This window comes from Triticum aestivum, chromosome 4D (genome assembly GCF_018294505.1).
Source record: "Triticum aestivum cultivar Chinese Spring chromosome 4D, IWGSC CS RefSeq v2.1, whole genome shotgun sequence".
In the NCBI taxonomy this organism is placed as follows: domain Eukaryota; kingdom Viridiplantae; phylum Streptophyta; class Magnoliopsida; order Poales; family Poaceae; genus Triticum; species Triticum aestivum.
The window spans coordinates 221500287-221520228 of NC_057805.1; the positions used below are offsets into that span (position 1 = coordinate 221500287).

The window sequence follows — 19942 nt, forward strand, 5'->3', positions numbered from 1 at the left end:
TGCGGGTGCGGCTTGGGGGCGGCAAAATGGGCGATCCGGTCAGCCAACGCTGGAACCGGGCAACGGCGACCGCGAACGAAGCTCGGGGAGGCACTGATGTGTACCTGCGTGCGTCCATGGCTAGGGCTGCAAACGAGTCGAGCTCGAGCGAGTTGGAGTTGGCTCAGCTCAACTCATATGAAAATTCGAGCGAGCTCAAACTGAGTCAAGCTCATGATCGAGCTGTAGAACATGACTCGTGCTCAACTTGTAACGATCTCGAGCTAGTTTCGAGCTAAATGAGATGGTAAAAAAATATGAATCTATGGATGAAAAACTAAAAAATTAAGGTGAATATGCTGGAAACTTTGCCAAACATATAGGTTATTTAACACATAGTTGACCACGTGCCATAATGAGGCCTAAATCTTCTCTGCACTTAGTTAAGTTTCCATGTTCGTTGGTAAATAAAATGGAGAAAAATTATGGACAACATGGATGGTAATAAATTATCGTATTTCCAATTAATATAAGGCATGATTATTTAACATAATGATATTTTGTCGAGCTATCGAGCTAAAATCGAGCGAGCCAACATTGGCTCAGGATCGGCTCGTTTCTTGGTCGAGCTACATAAAGTGTTCAAACTCAGCTCGTTTCTTTTCGAGTCGGTCTCGAGTCGAGTCAAAAAACGAGTCGATCTCGAGCGGCTCACGAGCCTCGAGCTTTTCTTGCAGCCCTATCCATGGCTGCGGGGTGAGAGAGAGGAAGAAGAGAGAGATGGGGAGAAGGAAGGAGAGGTAAGGGCGCGGCCTGGCTTGGTCGGGATGGTCTCCATGGCCGGCGGCTGAGGGCGACGAGGCGCTCGGGGATGAGATCGCCATGGGGTGCAGATTGGGGGGGGGTCGAGCCTCAGGCTCGTGGCTACGGCGGCGGTTCAGTCCGGTCCTGGGCAGGCCTGAATCTGCACTCTGCGGGCCCGCGCGGCTACAGGTGGGTGGAGGCTGCGGCTGGCGCTGCCAAGTGGCGATGGAGAGTGGGGCAGCGCGAAAAACGAGGAGGAGGACTAGGGTTCCATAATTAGAAAGGGTAGGGCTTCCTTTTATAGCAGGGGTAGCTAGGGTTGGGGTTTTGAGGGGGTTTCGGGCCGTTCGAGGGGGGTAGTGTAGGTGGGCTAGGTGGGCTGTGTAGGAGGGTGTGGCTGAGAAGAGAGGGAAGAAGAGCAATGATACGTCTCCGTCGTATCTATAATTTTTGATTGTTTCATGCCAATATTATGCAACTTTCACATACTTTTGGCAACATTTTATATGATTTATTTGGACTAACCTATTGGTCCAGTGCCCAGTGCTAGTTCCTGTTTGTTGCATGTTTTTGTTTCGTAGAAAATCAATATCAAACAAAGTCCAAACGCGATAAAAATTTACGGAGAATTATTTTGGAATATATGTGATTTTTGGGACTTGGAATCAACGCAAACGGGGGCCCACAGTGACCACAACCCACCAGGGCGCGCCAGGGGGTGCCCGGCGCGCCCAGGTATCTTGTGCCCTCCTCGAAGGTCGGTTGGGGCCCTTCTTATGGCGCAAGAAAGATAATTTATGGAAAAAATCGTGTAAAAATTTCAGCGCAATTGGAGTTATGGATCTCCGGAAATTTAAGAAACCGTGAAGGGCCAGATCTGGGGAGCGCGAAACAGAAGAGAACAGAGAGGGAGATCCAATCTCGGAGGGGCTCCCGCCTCTCCGCCGCCATGGAGGCCATGGACCAGAGGGGGAACTCTCCTCCCATCTAGGGAGCAGGCCAAGGAAGAAGAAGAGAAGAAGGAGGGGGCTCTCTCCCCCTCTCTCCCGGTGGCGCCGGAACGCCGCCGGGGCTAGGATCGTGACGGCGATCTACATCAACAATATTGCTACCGTCAACACCAACTCTCTCCCCCTCTATGTAGCGGTGTAACCTCCCTTCTTCCCGCTCTAATCTCTACTTAAACATCGTGCTCAACTCCATATATTGTTTCCCAATGATATTTGGCTATCCTATGATGTTTGAGTAGATCTGTTTTGTCCTGTGGGTTAATCGTGATCTTAGTTGGTATGATTGTATATTTTATTTATGGTGCTATCCTACGGTGCCCTCCGTCTCGCACAAATGTGAGGGGGCCCCGCTGTAGGGTGTTGCAATATGTTCATGATTCGCTTATGGTGGGTTGCGAGAGTGACAGAAGTTTAAACCCGAGTAAGTGGGTTGTTGCGTATGGGATAAAGAGGACTTGATACTTAATGCTATGGTTGGGTTTCACGACCTTAATGAACTTTAGTAGTTGCGGATGCTTGCTAGGGGTCCAATTATAAGTGCATATGATTCAAGTAGAGAAAGTATGTTAGCTCATGCCTCTCCCTCATATAAAATTACAAGAATGATTACCGGTACTTGTTATCGATTGCCTAGGGACAAATGACTTTCTTGTTGACAAAAGTTATCCACTTTTATTACCTTGCAATTTATTCCTAGTTTTATTCTCGCAAAGTACTCGTAGTTTTATTTTTGCAAAATAGTTTCATACTTGTTCTAGGTAAAGCAAACGTCAAGTGTGCATAGAGTTGTATCGGTGGTCGATAGAACTTGAGGAAATATTTGTTCTACCTTTAGCTCCTCGTTGGGTTCGACACTCTTATTTATCGAAGAAGGCTACAAACGATCCCCTATACTTGCGGGTTATCAAGCAGCCCGGCAACAATTTTATTTAGGAAAACGTTTGCAATTTAACCGGCTATCGTGGCGCTATAGTTTATCCGCTGGGGTATCAAACGACATGCGAATGCGACAAAATTTAGCAGGCTGTCTACCTACAATATGACAAGACCGGGCGCCAACTTTCAATCCATTCCGAGAACGCTTTATTCCTACTTAAAAAATTATTACTTCAGTGATGCAGCAGGCGTGTGCAAGTGTGGATGGTCTCAGAACGGTCAACGACGGGAACCGGCAACTAAGAATGGATGCAAGTTTTGTAAAATGACGACAGCGGAGTGCCGATGCAATGCGAATGATGCGATGATGAATACAACAAACAAATAATTAACGCAATTATCACGACAAACATGAAAGGCAACTGAAGCGTCAGTCTCGGGCTGTTACATGGTGGCTCTTAGTCATCTCCTGGACAACAAGTCACAGTGTCTTGGCTTTGTTGGGATGGAAGCGCGGCATAGGGCACTCTCGTTGTGCAAGCACTAGTACTAGTGCAGAGGTCTGGTGGTGGTGGCATGCATGATGATGATGTATATTTTCCGGTAGGTAGGGCTTTTATATTTTTGATGAGGTGGTATACCTCATGATGATGGTAAACTTACGGTGGTAGGGTTACACCCTCTTTTTGATGTAATGGTAGGATGACACCATAGTAGGTGAGATGAACTTGCGATGCCTTTAGGCATATGAATCGTGCATGCTTATGTTCATTATGTTCTTCTCAACTTATGTTGCTTGTCCTGTTTGTTGAAATCTTGTTCTACCCTAGTAGATGAGTGGTATGTGGTGCACAAGGATGGTTCCATGAGTCTACAATGCCATGAACAAGTGAATGGTTAGAAAAACTACTATTACGAAGGACCTAAGATTAGAGAAATGAAAGATGATTACTCTAAATTGGTATTCAAAGAGAAGAGCAATCATGAAATACCCAAGGTTGCAGTTCTACATCCAGTTTATTATTATTGTGTTTATTAGTATTGTGGTCTTGATGTTATCGTGTGATCAATGATTGTGTGTTCATTATTATTGTTGTGTTGTTATCGTGTGATCGTTGTAAACATGCAAACACTGATTAGGATGGTAGCCGGTAAGCTCACCACATCAGGCCAAGTGTGTGCTACCAAACACAACCTAATGCATCAACCCAGCCAAAAATCATGAAAGGCAGGCAACCAAACACCGATGGAGAAGCTGCTACCCTGATGCAAGCAATCGATTGCATGCAACAAAACATGATGCAAAACAAGATGCAAAGCGGCCAAATTTGATGCAAATAACCAAACACGCCATAAGATAACAAACTCATCCTGAGATAACAAAACTCAGTGTGTCTTCTTGCATCAGTTTGTTTACCGAGACATCAATGTCAATGCATCGAACATGCATACAATTTTTAATATAATAGCCGTGCAACAGCATCAAACTCTTAGCTGTACGAGTCGTATTTGTCAGGATTAGGCCTGCTATGTAAACTACCACATCCAATATTTATACCAGTAAACAGAAGTCTCGGAAGGATTTTTTTTAATTACAGAGATGAAACAGGAAATTAAATTGACTTCCTAGGCAATACCTCAGGCCCACTGCCCTTTCATCAAACCAATACATCAAATTCAGATTTTCTGGAGGTGATTTATGCAACAATTGAGATGGCATCATCATGTCGTTGGAGTTTCAGCTATGCCACCTGCCCATACCTGGGAATGCCACAATCCTTCCATTTGTTAGTCGAGATAAAAGACTGAATTCTACATGAGTAACCAGTTGAACTAAGGAAAACAACGGATGCAAGCAGGCGCCCACAAAAACTCCCCATGCGTACTTATTTTGTTGTGCTTATTCTATAATCTGTTGTGGAAAATTAGCCACCAAAGTAAGCAAAAGCGAGTCAACCGAACACTACAATAGGCAAAGGCAGGTTTGAGCAAATGGGATTATGATAATCCACCGCAGTGCCAAACGCAGCATAAAGCTCAATGTAGTGTGATTTTAATTTGAGATTAACATAGGATTGACTTTGGATATACTTTATTTGGGCTTGGCATCCCTAAAGGAGACGCAAAAGGTTATTAACTTATTATTTCTGCTTAACCACATACTGCTCATACTTGTTACCTCAGCCAACTCATACTATCTAATTTCCTTGTATGCAAAATGGCATGCATATATACTCCTCTGAGTACATACTCCCGCTCCTGCTCCTCATACCACCAGGGAGACTAGAATGAGATCAGGGCTTCAGATGCGATCATGAGATCAGGACATTCGGGCGATCGGATGGTAATCTTAAGGTACAAATGGATGAAGGTGGGTTTGGATGACACATTATGCATTCAGACCCCTGAGCTCAGCTTATTACATTGCGGAATGCATGAAACAAATATTTCTGTTCATGTAAAAAATATTAGGAAATACAGAAAACAAGAGTCAAAATCTGCTCTAAGGTTTTTTTTTCAGAAAAAAAAATCTGCTCTATGATTGTCTGCACGGTACTGAGATAGAAATATCCCAGTGAACTTCTGAATCTGTCATCAAGAACACAAACTTGTAAATGGCCATCTCCACTTTTTGTACCCATGCTTGTTTGCAAATCTAAAAATTATACTACACATCAAAGTGTTCTTGCCTAGAAGAAGTCTTCTTTGCCTAGTAAAAACATCATCAAAGTGTTCTCTCTCCCAATGTTGGCTCACACATTGATGAATACAAGTACAGCAAACAAGACTTCATTGGATGTAAAAACAAAGAAGCTTGCTTCAATAAAATTAATGAACAAGAAGAACGTGAGATGGACAAGAGGAGCATGACATTAAGTCTGGAATTGTCCAAGGCAAACCACACCATCCACTCGAGAAATAGATCTAGCAAAAGGGGAACATTGGAGCTACGACCAGATCTAGCAAGAGGGGAACATGGGAGCCACGCCATCCACCTCCGCCGATCTACGCCGCCGCTGCTCAAGTTGCCACTAGGGACCGGCTGCCGCCGCAGGGCTCAGCTGCAGCAGCTAAGGGCCAGCAATCAAGATGCCGTTGCGCACGCCGCTGCCGCGCCACCGCCCGGCCATGAACGCCACCCTGTACCGTAGCATTCGGCTGCGGCAGTCGAGGCACTACGCCCCTGAAATCACATGCGGAAGGCGGCGTATGTGGCTCAGCCAGAGCCAGGCCAACCTGAACTTCCCCGGCGCTGCAAAAGCCGAGGGGGCGCACTTCCTCGCCCCCGAGATGCGGATTGTTTCCCGCAAGGAGAAAGGCACATCGCCATAGCGAGGCACATCGAATTGCCGAGGAAAGGGGTAGGGTGTCATGGAGTTTGCGAAGACAAATCCGTACCTTGTGGAGGCAGAGCTTCATTTCTTCCCCAAGAAGAAGGTCAAGGAAGACGAGGAGATGGATCACAAAATCACCAACAACATCGATGGGATGTTCAAAGAGCTCAAGATGGTGGGGTACTATGTCCCCGATGAGGAGGTCAAGCCATCAAATGGCAATGACCGAAGGCAGGCCTCTCTGACGGACCACAAGGGGTGATTGACCTTGACAACGAGGAGGACAACGAAGAACTCATCAAGTACCAGGCGTAATGATTTCTGATGGTCTACTGTAGTAGTATGGAGGTAGTAGTTCCGGTCGATCCTAGTGTTGTTGAATTATATTGTTTGAAATGTTCAATGTTGAACCAGAGTTTGAAATTTCAAAATGTGGAATGCATGTTCAAGTGATCATTTTTAGGGCGCCACTTTGACATCACCGTTAAAGCAACAACCATCTTGGTGATGTAAAATTTTCTCCCCTACCCTACATGAGTTTTTACATCACCACATTTTTCATCACCTGTTGGAGATGCTCTAAAGTGCCCCAAAGTGACCTCCATGAAAAATTCCATTACATTACTTACACATAAACTACTTTTGTACATAAAAACGGTATACTGCATAGACTAAGGGCTCTGACCATATTTTTTATGTGAGAGTGAATAATTAATAAGGTATATTGGAAATGATAAAGACATTTGTCTAAGAGGTATATTGAATGTGAGAGTGTACAACAACAACAACAAAGCCTTTAGCCCCAAAAAATTTGGGGTAGGCTAGAGGTGAAACCCTTAAGATCACGCAACCAACTCATGGTTCTGGCACCTGGATAGCAAGCTTCCACGCACCCCTGACGATGGCTAGTTCTTTGGTGATACTCCAGTCCTTCAGATCTCTCTTTACGGACTCTTCCAATGTCAAGTTCGGTCTACCCCAACCTCTCTTGAAATTATCAGCACGCTTTAGCCGTCCGCTATGCACTGGAGCTTTTGGAGGCCTGAGCTAAATATGCCCAAACCATCTCAGACGATGTTGGGCAAACTTCTCTTATATCAGTGCTACCCCAACTCTATCTCATATATCATCATTCCGGACCCGGTCCTTCCTTGTGTGGCCACACATCCATCTCAACATGCGCATCTCCGTCACACTTAACTGTTGAACATGTCGCCTTTTAGTCAGCCAACACTCAGCGCCATACAACATTGCGGGTCCAATCGCCATCCTATAAAACTTGCCTTTTAGTTTTTGTGGCACTCTCTTGTTACAGAGAAGCCACAAGCTTGGCGCCACTTCATCCATCCAGCTTTGATTCGATGGTTCACATCTTCATCGATATCCCCATCCTTCTAAAGCATTGACCTCAAATATTGAAAGGTGTCCTTCTGAGGCACCACCTGTCCATCAAGGCTAACCTCCTCATCCTCGTGCCTAGTAGTACTGAAACCACAATTCATCGTGTATATTTATTTATATATATGTATATATATATACAACCGGTCTATTATGCTAATATTAGCAGAATAGTTATTCTGACAACACTTCCGCACTGCATGCTCAACGCGAGGGCACTGCACTTTCAATAGCAAAGGTACTGCAATACAGAGACTAGTGAATTTCCCGTCGCAAAAAACTGCACGCGGTGTTTTCTCGGTACTATTTTCGCTCCAGTTTTTAAACCGTTTGTCGGAACGAGGCGTATAATATACTGTTGAAAAGCTATGGATTAGGCGCAACTTCGCCATGTTGAAATTTTTTCAAGATTCATCCCGGTTTAAGAGCAGTTTCGAAAAGAGTGCAGCTCACGACGAGTGGCAGCGAGCGTTTTTTCACTTTTTTTCTAAACCGCTTGTCGGAACGAAGCAAATGATACACGGTTGGAAAGATATCGTTGAGGCGCATCTTTTTCATATCTATTATTTTCTCTAATTCGTTACGGTTTAAGAGCAGTTTCAAATTTACTAAATCGCGGAATTGTGTTTTCCAAAAATAAAATAAAATTCGGTACTGTTTTCAGTCCAGTTTTTTAACCGTTTGTCGAAACGATGTGTGTAATACGCCATTGGAAAGCTATGGACGAGGCGCAACTTTCATATGTACAAATGCTTTTGAGATTCCTTACGGTTTTGAGTTAATTTTGAAAATCGTGTGGCGGACGACGAGTGGCAGCGGCTGTTTTTTCATGAAATTTTTACAAATCGCTGGTCGGAATGATTCAAGTGATACGGCGTTGGAAAGATATCAACGAAACGCGACTTTTTCATGTAGAACACTCTAATTCCTTACGGTTTAAGAGCAGTTTTAAAATTACCGAAATGCGGACACTCTGTTTTTCGTGACACCAAAATCGACGAGTGAACCGCATCAGACAGAAAACTGCACTGCTTCAGACTAAACACCGCACTGCATCAGACAGGAAAGTACACTGCATCATTTCTTTTGTCAAACTTAATTTTTCTCAAACGAGGAAGCAAAGTGCGCTTCACATCGAGCGTAAGTGAACCGCAACACTATCGAGAAGTGAACCGCATTACTCTTTTGTCGTTTTCCTAACATTTTTTCGTACTTCACATTGGACGTAAATGAACCGCAACACTACCAAAGGTGAACTGCATTACTTTTTCTTATTTCCCTATTTTTCTTTACGATTTCAATTTTGGGTCTACGTGAACCACAACACTTTTGAAAGTGAACCGCAAGCACTCTCGAAAGTGAACCGCATTAGTTTCTCTACTATTTTAAACGTCTTCAACGAACACAATATAAACTTTTGTAAATACATTTTTTCTCCAAATGAAGTGTACTTCAAAGTCCTTCAGAGCGGATTTTTATAAGACCGGAGTGCACTACATTTTTCTCTCTTTCTTTTTTCTCTATGGAGTTTTTGGTATTCCCATAGTGCATTGTGTATATTTTTTTGGTTAATAATGAAATATGCACTGCGAGGACGAGGCAAGTGCAGTGCATTTTTTGTTTGCACATTACACACAAGCATTCATCCACATCCATTTTCTACTCTCATTTCCTCTCTACATTCTTTTCAAACAATAAAACTTCGTTACTGAGTGCACATCAAACAAAAACTGAAAATAATTTTGGGTCCCTGGATTTTTTGGGCAACAAGACACAATGGAGTTCATTTTTTCATTTGTGTGTGTCGAAGATGTGGGATTGCAGTGCGGAGGCCTTTGGACGGCCTGGTCACGGCGCCGGCTTCCCCCCACGAGAGCACCTCCTCTGTCCCTCCACGAACTGCAAACGAGAGCATGGCCAAGTACAGAGAGTGGCTACTAAACTGCAATAGGAACGGTCCTGAAGCACCTCAGCGTCAAGGTGGGGAAACCACCAGTGAAATGCACGCCATGCGAGGGGATGGAAACAGGGGCAGAACGACTGCACTGCAAGAAAGGAATTGGGAAGGAATTCAACAAAGATGAAAACTCCACGGCTACATGGCGCTTTGTCAATTTTGCAGCAACGATGAAGCAGGGCGGAGGAAGGGAGCACCTCGGCTGCGCAGGGGAGGAGGTGCGCCTCGGCTGCAGATGGCAAGCTAGATAGGCAGAGCCCGTCGTCGCTACGGCCGGTCGCCGTCCCGTGGTAGAAGCAAAGGGGAGGTAGGCCAGAAGAAGTGGTCCGGCGGCGCCGACTTGATCCAGATCGAGGACGAGCTGCGGATCCGGGCATGGGGGATGAGTGACGCCGGGCAAGGGCGACACGAGACCAGGCTGAGGGCACTGGGAGGTGCGGCCAACTGCGGCGCCGGCGGGGGAAGAAGCCGGATACGGGTGGGGCGGCGCCGACGGGGGAAGAAGGTGGATCGGGTAAGGTCAGGGCCGGCGGGGGAAGAAGTGGATTGGGGGAGGGCGGCGCAGGCGGGGAAGGTGGATGGGGGGAGGGCGGCGCCGGCGGGGGAAGAAGGTGGATCGATGGAGGACGGTGCCGGTGGGGCAGAAAGTGGATCGGGGAAGGGGAATCATGGCAGATGGAGGTGGGGTGCGCCGGAGGAAGGAGGCAGGTGGGGGTTGGTGGGAAGAAATCGTGGGGTGTGGGGGCAAGTGGTGGTGTTAGCAGAATAAGAAACTGATGTGCAGAATAAGACTCTTAAGACCTCGTTTGACAGGGGAGGTTTTGCAGTCCCAGAGTGGAGGGGGATCTGAGGGGATTTGGTTAATCCCTCTCTTCCACCCAATCCCCTCAATTCCCCACTAATCCCTCCCCTCCTCATAAACCCCTCTATTTGGTTAAACCTCCTACAACAGCAGCAGCAAAGCAAGGGTCCAGTTCCATGGGTGCCTTGGGGGGTTTTCTGTACCACATGGATTGAGGGGGGTTCGTGGGGAACGGAGAGGATTGGCCTGCTCAATCCCTACGTGTCAAATGGGCTGACAAGGATTTCTAGGGATTTTGAACCCTGCGAGGATATTCCCCTCCAAACCTCCCCAAACCTCCTCCACCAAACAAGGCCTAAGGGGTGTTATCATAATATATATATATATATATATATATATATATATATATATATATATATATATATATATGACAAATGTTTCCTACAAGCAGTGGTAGTTACCACTACTTGCGTTTTGTATGTTGTATGTAGTATCTGTCGAACCCGAGAGTATGTACGTGTAGTATGTAGTATATAACAATGATTAGATAGTATATATATACTAATTTTTAGGTAGTATGTACCATTTTTTGAGTATGCTCTTTTTTACGTACAAATATGTACGTATTTCACAAATATAACAATAACTATGGGCTCATATGCAATTTGTTCATGTAACTTGCTTTGAAATATCTTAGATATAGTATATGAACATATTTAAAATAATAAAATAGTATATATAGTACCACATGATAGTATATGAGACATGTGGGGTAACTACCACCGGGTGGTAGGATGGATTTTCCCTATATATATATATATATATATATATATATATATAACACTAAACTAAGCGTGAGTGTAGAATAGCTTATTCTACACCCCAGTAACGGTACATACAAAATATAGTAACACACTAAGCAATATATAGTAATTTTCGTAAAAATGTACTAAATTACAAACTTGGGTAGCAAAAAAAATATTTTCTGGATTTACTACATTTTATACACTGTTTTACTAGATTTTGTATATAGCATTATTAGGGGGTGTAGAATATATATATATATATATATATATATATACACGCTATTCTAAACGTGAGTGTAAAATAGCTTATCCTACACCCTAGTAACGCGGTATAGAAAATATAGTAAATTATGAACTTGTATGGTAAAACAAATATTTTTAGAATACACGCTATTCTAAGCACGCTTCCTTATAGTGCGCTCTAGCTTAGTTTAGCAAAACTAAGCCAGAGCGCATGCTCCGGCCTAGCACAGTCGCACGCGCCCACCCATCCCATTGTTTGTGTGGTAAGAAAGCATCGTAATTAAGTGGTTGGAACTAGTAATGAGAAAAACACCATCGAAGTGGCCCTGTTGGTGAAACCATCGTAACTGATGAAGGGAAAGTAGTAACGAAAGGAATAGTCCTTACTAGAACTTACCATGAAAGTATGTTTGCCTTTAAAAGAAAAGGAAATTACCACAACGCACGTCATTGTCATTCCTCCGTATAAACAACTAATATTCCTAATTAGCCTATCCTAACCAGGGTGCGGTTTAATCCATTAGTTTGTGCTTTGTTTTTTCACAACTATTAATGAAGTATCGGACCCTCCTGCTCCTAATTAGCCTAGCCTAACGAGGGTGCAGTTTAATCATGCATGTGCATGGTGGAGTGGTGTGTGGCAGCCCGTAACCCAAGTACTTCCATTACTACATATGCCAAACAATTTTACTGGGGAGGATTTCATTTTGTGCGAGGTGAAGGGGTGTGTGGCAGCGGGTAACCAAATTAACTTCGTTACCACGTTTCCCCAACAGTTTTACTGGAGTGGATTTAATTATGTGCGAGACAGAATGATGTGACGAAGGAAGTAATGCAGTTAATTGCATTACTATCATTTCCCAAAGAAAAAAATTGCATTACTATCATTGCCTAGTTCTTTTACTGGTGTGTGGTCGTTGGTAACCCAATTACTACATTACTACATTAGCAAAGAAATTTTACTACTAGGTGCTTTTAAGTCTTCACAGGGCGGAGGTGTTGGGCGTGGAGGTAGTAACAGATTTAATTATTTTACTTCTTCTGCCCGTGATTTTACTAGCATTAGCTATACGACCCACTTGATTGGCCGAGGGGCATGCGCAGCGAGCGTTTATCGGCCGGAGCGTAGAATTAGATTCTGCACTCACGCACACTTTAGCACCACCGTATATACTAGCTTATTCTACACTAATGCTATTCTAAACGTAAGTGTAGAATAGCTTATTTTACACCCCTATTAACGCCATATACAAAATCTAGTAAATCGGTGTATAAAATGTAGTATTCGGAAAATATTTATTTTACTACCCAAGTTTGTAATTTACTACATTTTTATGAAAATTACTATATTTTACATAGTGTGTTACTATATTTTGTACCTACCGTTATTGGGGTGTAGAATAAGCTATTCTACATTCTACACTTACACTTAGTTTACTTTTAGTAAATTATGTAGGACACCTAGGTGCCTGGGCACCTTGTTCGGGTCCAACCCGTTAATGCATTAAATGAGAAACAACGTGCATTAGTATTGATTTGTTTCCTGTTACATTCGCATCCTTGAAGCATTATAATTTATTTTCAAATTTACTTGCCTGCTCTATTTGGAGGCAACTCCCACGCATGAAAATCCAAATTAATCATACACACATGTACATATTATTAGACCGCGATACTAGTTATTATAATACATAGACACTAGTTGGGTATTATACCTAATAAACATATATACGTGTTGATGATATGACTAACAAAAATATACACACACATGAAGTATTATACCTAATAAAGACACACACATACCACACGCCTGCGCTCAACCCACTTCCTGGCAATTTCCATGGACTCTGCATGTGGAATCTCAAGGGGATCACACTGATCCAGATCTACCCAAAGGTGTTGCAGCTCATTCACATACACCAGCACGCTTTTGTCACCTTGACGAACAGCATGAATCTTGTCTTCAGTTTGAGACATGAGCATCGGGTTTCCCTTACCGGAATACCACGTGGACAGCATGCTCCACACGACAGAAGCAGTTGGCAATGCCTCAACAGACATTGCAATGGCTGGAATCAAGGAGTTCAACATCCATGCCAAAATCAGTGAGTCGGTAACACTCCACTTCTTCCATTCTCTGGGCTCGCCTTGTCAGCCGGTTCTTCAACCGTTCCAAGAACATACTCTGTCAGGCCCTTTGTCTTCAAGATCAACAAGGCCCGCCTCGACCAACTCAGGTAGCTGCTCACACCATTCAGCTTGACATCATTTGGCATGAGCTCAAGCTTGAACACCTGATCCGCGTGGGGCACAACGATGGTGCCACTTGCAGGAGGTAACCCCTCGGCAGCTTTCGCACTCATGAGCTGCGCGAGTTTCTCTAGGGCGGCAGTGAGTTCAGCCCCATGATGGCCTCCTCTCTTCTTCTTCAACCAGCAGCAGAGAAAAAAAAATCAACCACAGCAGTAGCAGCACCCGCAGGTCAGCAGCTGCAGACGAGCAAAGGACCTTGGCCTCCAATAGTACCAGTCCCAGCAGCAGCCCTCAGCAGAAGCACAACCAACAGCAAGCAGCAGCAAGCACCAGTACAACACTCCTCTTCTCTTCAACCAGCGGAAACAGCAGTTCAGCAGCTTCGGCGGCAAATTCAGCAGCAGCAGCACGGCAGAACAGTAGAGGATCTCGTCTTGCCCGCAGCAGGGAAACTTGACCTGCCCGCAGCTTCTTCTCAGGCTCCGCCGCGCGAGTCCCCCGTGCAGCCGCCTCTCCTCTCCAGCTCTACTAGCTTCAGCGCCCCTCCGTGCGCTCCACACAGCCCCGCCGCGCTCGCACGTCCCATGCGCAGCCGCGCGAGCAACTACCCTGCCACAGCAGCGCGAGCAGGCTCCTCCCGCCTGACCCCACCGGGCCCCACCGCCTCGCCGGCGAGCGACTACACCGCCGCCGCCGCAACCTGGCTCGATACCATGTTGAATCGGGAGAATACCTGTGCGTATGTGTGAGTGGCGGCTGAGGCTTCTCTCATGTATGACTCACGCACCTCTCCAGACAGGTGTCTGGTGCTCTCATCTATGTCAGATACACATGGGCTTGGGCCCTATGCCAACAGTGGGATGGGCTAGGCCCCCATACCGGTCAACAATTTCTCTCCCTTATTATGTCAAGACCCCAATAGGTCCATGTTATTTATTTCAACATAACATCGATCTGTTTTGCCGTTTGTTCCCCATCTCATTCTTGCCTACAATGATCTTAGTGCTTACAGAACCACATCGTGTTTGAAAGTGGTCAATCCTAAGTCGTCTCTCTCTCTCGGCATAAGATGAGAATATTTTTCCCTTGCTAGGTTTTGGCAAGGTGTGCATGCGTGGTTATCGATGGTTTCTTCCATCTCCAATTTTATTTGTCGAGGTGTTCATTTGCAATTCAGATCGGCACTGGTACGAAAGAAAGACGGATCGTGCACTATTGATCAAGGTTTCGCTCTAAATAGCATTTAAAATGGTTAAGAGATAAAATAAAATCATATTCGAATTGCACATATTTTTCTAATCAAATTTCATATATAGCATGTTAAAATTAGAGTTAGGGTTTAAAAGATATGAATGTTTTAAAAAAGCATTTGTTCTCGATGGATTGCGGGTTAATTACCGCAAAAGGCATGGTGTTTCCTATAAAAATGCAAAAAAAACGATTTGTTTGTCACTTTAGTGAATTGCAGGTTCATTACCAGGAATTGTAGGGGGTTTTCTGTAAAAATAAAAACAAAGGGACTTTGTTTCACTGGACGCAATTATCTTAAGGTATTTCTAAAAACAAAGGGAGGCACGTTATGTACTTTTTTTCACAATCATAACGTGCCCCCTTTTGTTTCACTGGTAAAAGGGCGCGATTATCTTAAGGTACTTATAAAAACAAAGGGGGGCACAATCATAACGTGCCCCCCTTTGTTTCACCGGAAAATCGCGTCCTTTTACCATTGGGAGTTTCTCCATTCATTAGTGGTAACTAACTCTGAGATTTTTTTTACTACAATTAGCAAAGCTTTTACCATAAGGTGGCAAGAGGTTGGTTGGTTGTGCGCATGATGTCTAACTAGAGCATAGAATTAGCGCTTTTGCGCTCAGGCTTCATAACCTAAGTTAGCACTAAACTACCGCATTAGTAAGGCAAGACAATCAGTTGGCTATATTGTTGTTATCTTCTACTACCTTAAGATAAATAGTATAATCTAACGCAAGACAGTCAGTTGGATATATTGTTGTTATCTTCTACTACCTTAAGATAAATAGCATAATCAAAATAATTCACAGGTCTAGCAACATAGATCACAAGTTCACAGCCAACATTTTTTCGGTAGAAAGATGTAATACCTTTGAAGATGAAGAATGGGCACATGCAGGCCTTCTTCAGAAACAGTAGCATGCACTAATTTGAACCAGACGTGGTCACACAAGGGGTAGAAGTGTTGCTAGTACTCGTAGTAGTATTAGAGTTACTTTCGTTAACCCTCTCATTGCTTGGTTCTGTAGTGAGACAAACTTCAGAAGTAGATGTTGTTGGGCTATAGCTTGGTCTACCACTTCCTCTAGTTTCCAAACGCTCCATCATCCTCGATACAGATGCAATTCCATTATTAACTTCGCGTCTCACTTCAGAACCAAGATCAGACACAGATGAGTTACGTGAAAAAAGCCTCTCCTTCCACCCTCGAGTACTTTTTGTAATAGATTCTTTGTACCTGAATTGCATAAAAGGTTAAGCCGCTTTAAGAAAAATATTTATTAAATTATAAGGAATACGTCCAAATAAATTTACGTACTTCGAGGAGACAGCATTTAAGCGCAACTTTAGAGAATCTGAGAAAGACTGAACATCTGATGGCCCAGCCCTGTCATTACCTACTGGAGTTGATTGTCCAGAGGAATGTCTCCTGATAACAGCAGAATCATCACATAATTTGATCACCAAAAATATTAGCATAGGCTGTATAGCTCAGTTTACCTGTTGAAAAACCTAGGACTGGATACGGGGGTACTATTTCCAGATGAAACAACAGCATCTTGTTCAGCATCATAGGTAAGGACCCCCGGACTTTGGTTGCCTGCTTCTTCAATGGGATTAGCATGTGGTGGTAAGTCACCAACTCTGGGAACAAGAATCCTCAAGTCGTCAGCACCTTCCCCTTGAGCGGAAGATGATGAAACAGAGCCAGCAGGAGTATTTGGATGTGCAGAGAAAACCAAGAACTGTGGGCTGCCATGAGAGCCAGATCGGTTCCTCTGCCCCTCTCTTCTGCCATGTTGGTGTGACCTTCCCATTGCTGCAGCAGCAGCTAGGTGTTGCAGTATACGCTCTTCAAGTTCAGCATCATTACCAACAACAGGTAACTGCACACGATCACCATTTGAATTAGGATAACATAAGGAAAAGCACTTCACTGGTCAAAGCAGAAGAAATATGTCACAACAATTAGTTCCAGAATACATACATGCTGCACTTCGAAATCACCAAGAGCAGGATGATGAAATATAGTCGTATTTCGAGTTTGATTGGTTCTTATATTCCTCTCCCGCTCTACTGCCTCAAGAAGCTCTTGACTGAGATATTAGTACAGCCATAGTTAGAAAAAATTCTACTCCCTCCGTCCCGTATTAAGTGACGCTCAAATGGATGTATCTAGCACTATTTCAGTGCTAGATACATCCGTTTGAGCATCAATTAATATAGTGCTAGATACATCCATTTGAGCGTCAATTAATATGGGACGGAGGGAGTACATGTTGAACAACATGTTTGGCATTTGAATATCCAATTAATATCAATATATATTTCCAGCACTTGCCTGGTAGGATCCTTCATACTGACAGGCTGCCAGCACATAGGGCACTGAGAACTTCTTTGACACCTACAAAAATACTACCAATCATTAATGTATAATGCACAAATATTTGAATAGGGAAAAAACAGTCCAAGCAATGGCCATATCAAAGCAGTTCTATACACGCTCAATTAAACTGTAGAACATCCCAAGGGTACTTTCCAAGTGAAATAGTTTTCCAGTAAATTCCCCAGTAGCTTCCAGTGAAGTACCACCTCTGTAACTTAATGTAAGACATTTTTTGACACTATGACAGTATCAAAAAAACATCTTATATTAAGTTACGGAGGGAGTATAAAATTTCACTAGCTATAGTATCAAATTATATTTGGCATATTGCAAGATCAGCAGAAGTGTTGCAAACCTTGTAGGCATGTACACCTCATACTTATGATACATACAGTACAAAATATGTGAAAGCTAAGTTACAGTTGTGTAATCATCCATTAATGAAAACAAGCAGTTATGGAGTTATAGTATGCATGTAGTTATGTTGTTCATTTTCGACCGCAAAAAAGTTAAGTACGGTATAAAAATTAGCCACATGAAAAGAAATATCAGTAGATTGGTAGTCAAAAAATACTACAACAATGTATCTTTAAGATTGTTAACATACAACGTCCAAAATCGATCACAAAAATATATGTCCTTGAAAACAGTGAAGACATGTACAGGCGGACATCTCAATAATTCGATGAAGTACTATTGCCAATACACAAGCAAATCATATAGGATTTGCACCCAGGAAAACAGTACTGGAACAAGCCATCAGCAGAACGCTACTAAGTAAAAAACAAGATTTTTAGGGGCAGGAAAAGAACAATTAATCAGACTCAAGCTGGCCAATCCAGCAACTGCAAACCGAACAACTGACCTAAAGCGTACCAGAAGAAAACAGTAACAGTCTATCTAGCTCATCTAGCATGCATGTCGAAAAAATGGTAACCTACTAGGTCAATTTAGAGATATATGTATGGTTCACATAAAACCTTTTTTACGAAGGGAAGAGTAAAGTCTATTTTAAATCAAAACTTCAATTTAACAGAAGACGAGCAGATTTCATAGTTCTATTAACCATTAGATTCAGGAGCCATATGAGTTCCAGATGGAAATAGGTACAGAGCGCACAACAAAAATATATAAGGTGGCCACAAGTCATGAGCTGCATATTAAAGTCAGTATCATACCATTCAAGAATGCATTGGAGATGGAACTCATGTTTGCAACCTGTCAACTGGAAAATAAGAAATCGTAACAAAACGGTTAGAAGCTGACCTCTGAGCAAACAAAATAACCGAATTGAAGAAATGACAACTTACTGTGGAAGGATCACTCTCACAGAAAGCCTCAAGACAAATGCTACATGCATCATCACATGCATCCTGGACCCCACCCTCTACAAAGGCTGCAGGCGATGTCAAACTCTCCATCTTGGCTTTCTCATCAGTTCCAGATGCCATTGCAAAGGAAAAAACAGCCCTGGTATCTAGAAAATGGATGTAAAAATAAAGGCACAAAATTAACACTTCAAAACATCCTAGCACTAATAACATAGAGATGAGAGTGAACATGTTCACTCTGACACAAGAAACCAGTTCATAACTGATTTAGCAACAACAGAAAAAAAAGTGGTGATATACAAACCGAATCCAAAAGCAAATGGTGCCAATATTTTTAATGAGACTGTGTAAAGTAGAACACTACATTAAATGTTATACCAGTCAAAAAACCAATCTAAATCCGCATAACAACATCCAATTCACAGGCCACCATGTTCCATTTCAAGTTAAACGGGCTATATTTAGTTACATAATAAGAATTGAACAAGTTTTAGATAAAACTATGTTGTCCCTGGTTATACTAGAAAGCCAAATAGGCAAAGAAAGTAACAAGTTTATGCTAGGATTACCAGCTTACAGTAAAGCATTCAAAACGAGCTGAACCATCAAGCATCCAAAAGGTGAAAGAAGTACAGAAAATTATGTTGTCCATGTACTGAGACATTGCATAAATAATTCTGTTACAAAATGCTAAAGAACCTCATCTAAAATTGGCACCATTTATTGGAATAGTCTAACTCATCCAATTAGCAAAACAGAAGGACCACATAAGTCATTACTTAACATTATGTCATCAGTGATCACACACCGGCAAGAGGAAGAGGACCGCTATTTAGTAAGTAGTGGCTCAATCAGCTGCACTTGTCGCAAATTTATTTATAGCCCCTCACTGAGATAAAATCAAATGTAAAGCAAAAACACAACCGACAAAATTTGCATCGCATTAAGCACTTAGTGAGCTCAAACGTCTCGAATCATGATCCAAGATACCCTATCAACTCGAAGCGGAACACTAGGTTAAAATAGAAATTGCCAAATTGCCAAACAAAATACGCTACATATCGTAGAGAGAAAGCGCCAATTATCCGCTAATCGAACCCCGATTCACAGTTCGAACCAAAAACCCAACTATACTCAAAAACACCAGCTACCTAGCACATCGCCTGGAATTTCCCCACATCCAAACCCCGTGCTGAACACCGTAGAAGCAAAGCCTAGCAGCCAAGATGTTTACCGACTGTTCACAACCCCGAATCGGGGATGGCTCGCCGTCCGATCACGATCGCGACGAACAAAAAAGGTGGGGAGCGCGGGCTAGCTCGGCGAGGGTCCTCCTGATCTTACTGGGCAGGGCAGGGCGCCGACGAGACGCCTGAGGGTCGACCCGATTCGATGCGTGGATGAGCACGGAACCCTCTGTCTCCCTCTCGCTTTCTCTCTCGTCTCTGTGTGAGCGAGACAGTGGGGGAAAGGGGAGGAAGGGAGGAGAAAGCTATTGCCAACAAACGCGT

General features: G+C 43.4%; 1 protein-coding gene across 2 annotated transcripts; it reads right to left on the reverse strand.

Moving 5' to 3' along the window:
- Window positions 1–4041: 4041 nt before the first annotated feature.
- On the reverse strand, window positions 4042–19941 carry LOC542897 (E3 ubiquitin-protein ligase RHF2A). Of its 2 annotated transcripts, none has more exons than XM_044519065.1 (9): window positions 19666–19941; window positions 18411–18577; window positions 18279–18325; window positions 17056–17118; window positions 16702–16810; window positions 16215–16600; window positions 16033–16143; window positions 15584–15951; window positions 4042–4430 (listed from the first exon to the last, which is right to left on the reverse strand). In XM_044519065.1, the coding sequence occupies exons 2-8, from the start codon at window positions 18549–18551 to the stop codon at window positions 15639–15641; spliced, it is 1170 nt and encodes a 389-aa protein (XP_044375000.1). In that variant the 5' UTR covers window positions 18552–18577; window positions 19666–19941; the 3' UTR covers window positions 4042–4430; window positions 15584–15638. The 2 variants fall into 2 exon arrangements, with proteins under 2 accessions (XP_044375000.1, XP_044375001.1); XM_044519066.1 differs by having other exon boundaries at window positions 18411–18570; window positions 19666–19922.
- Between the last annotated feature and the right edge of the window lies 1 nt (window position 19942).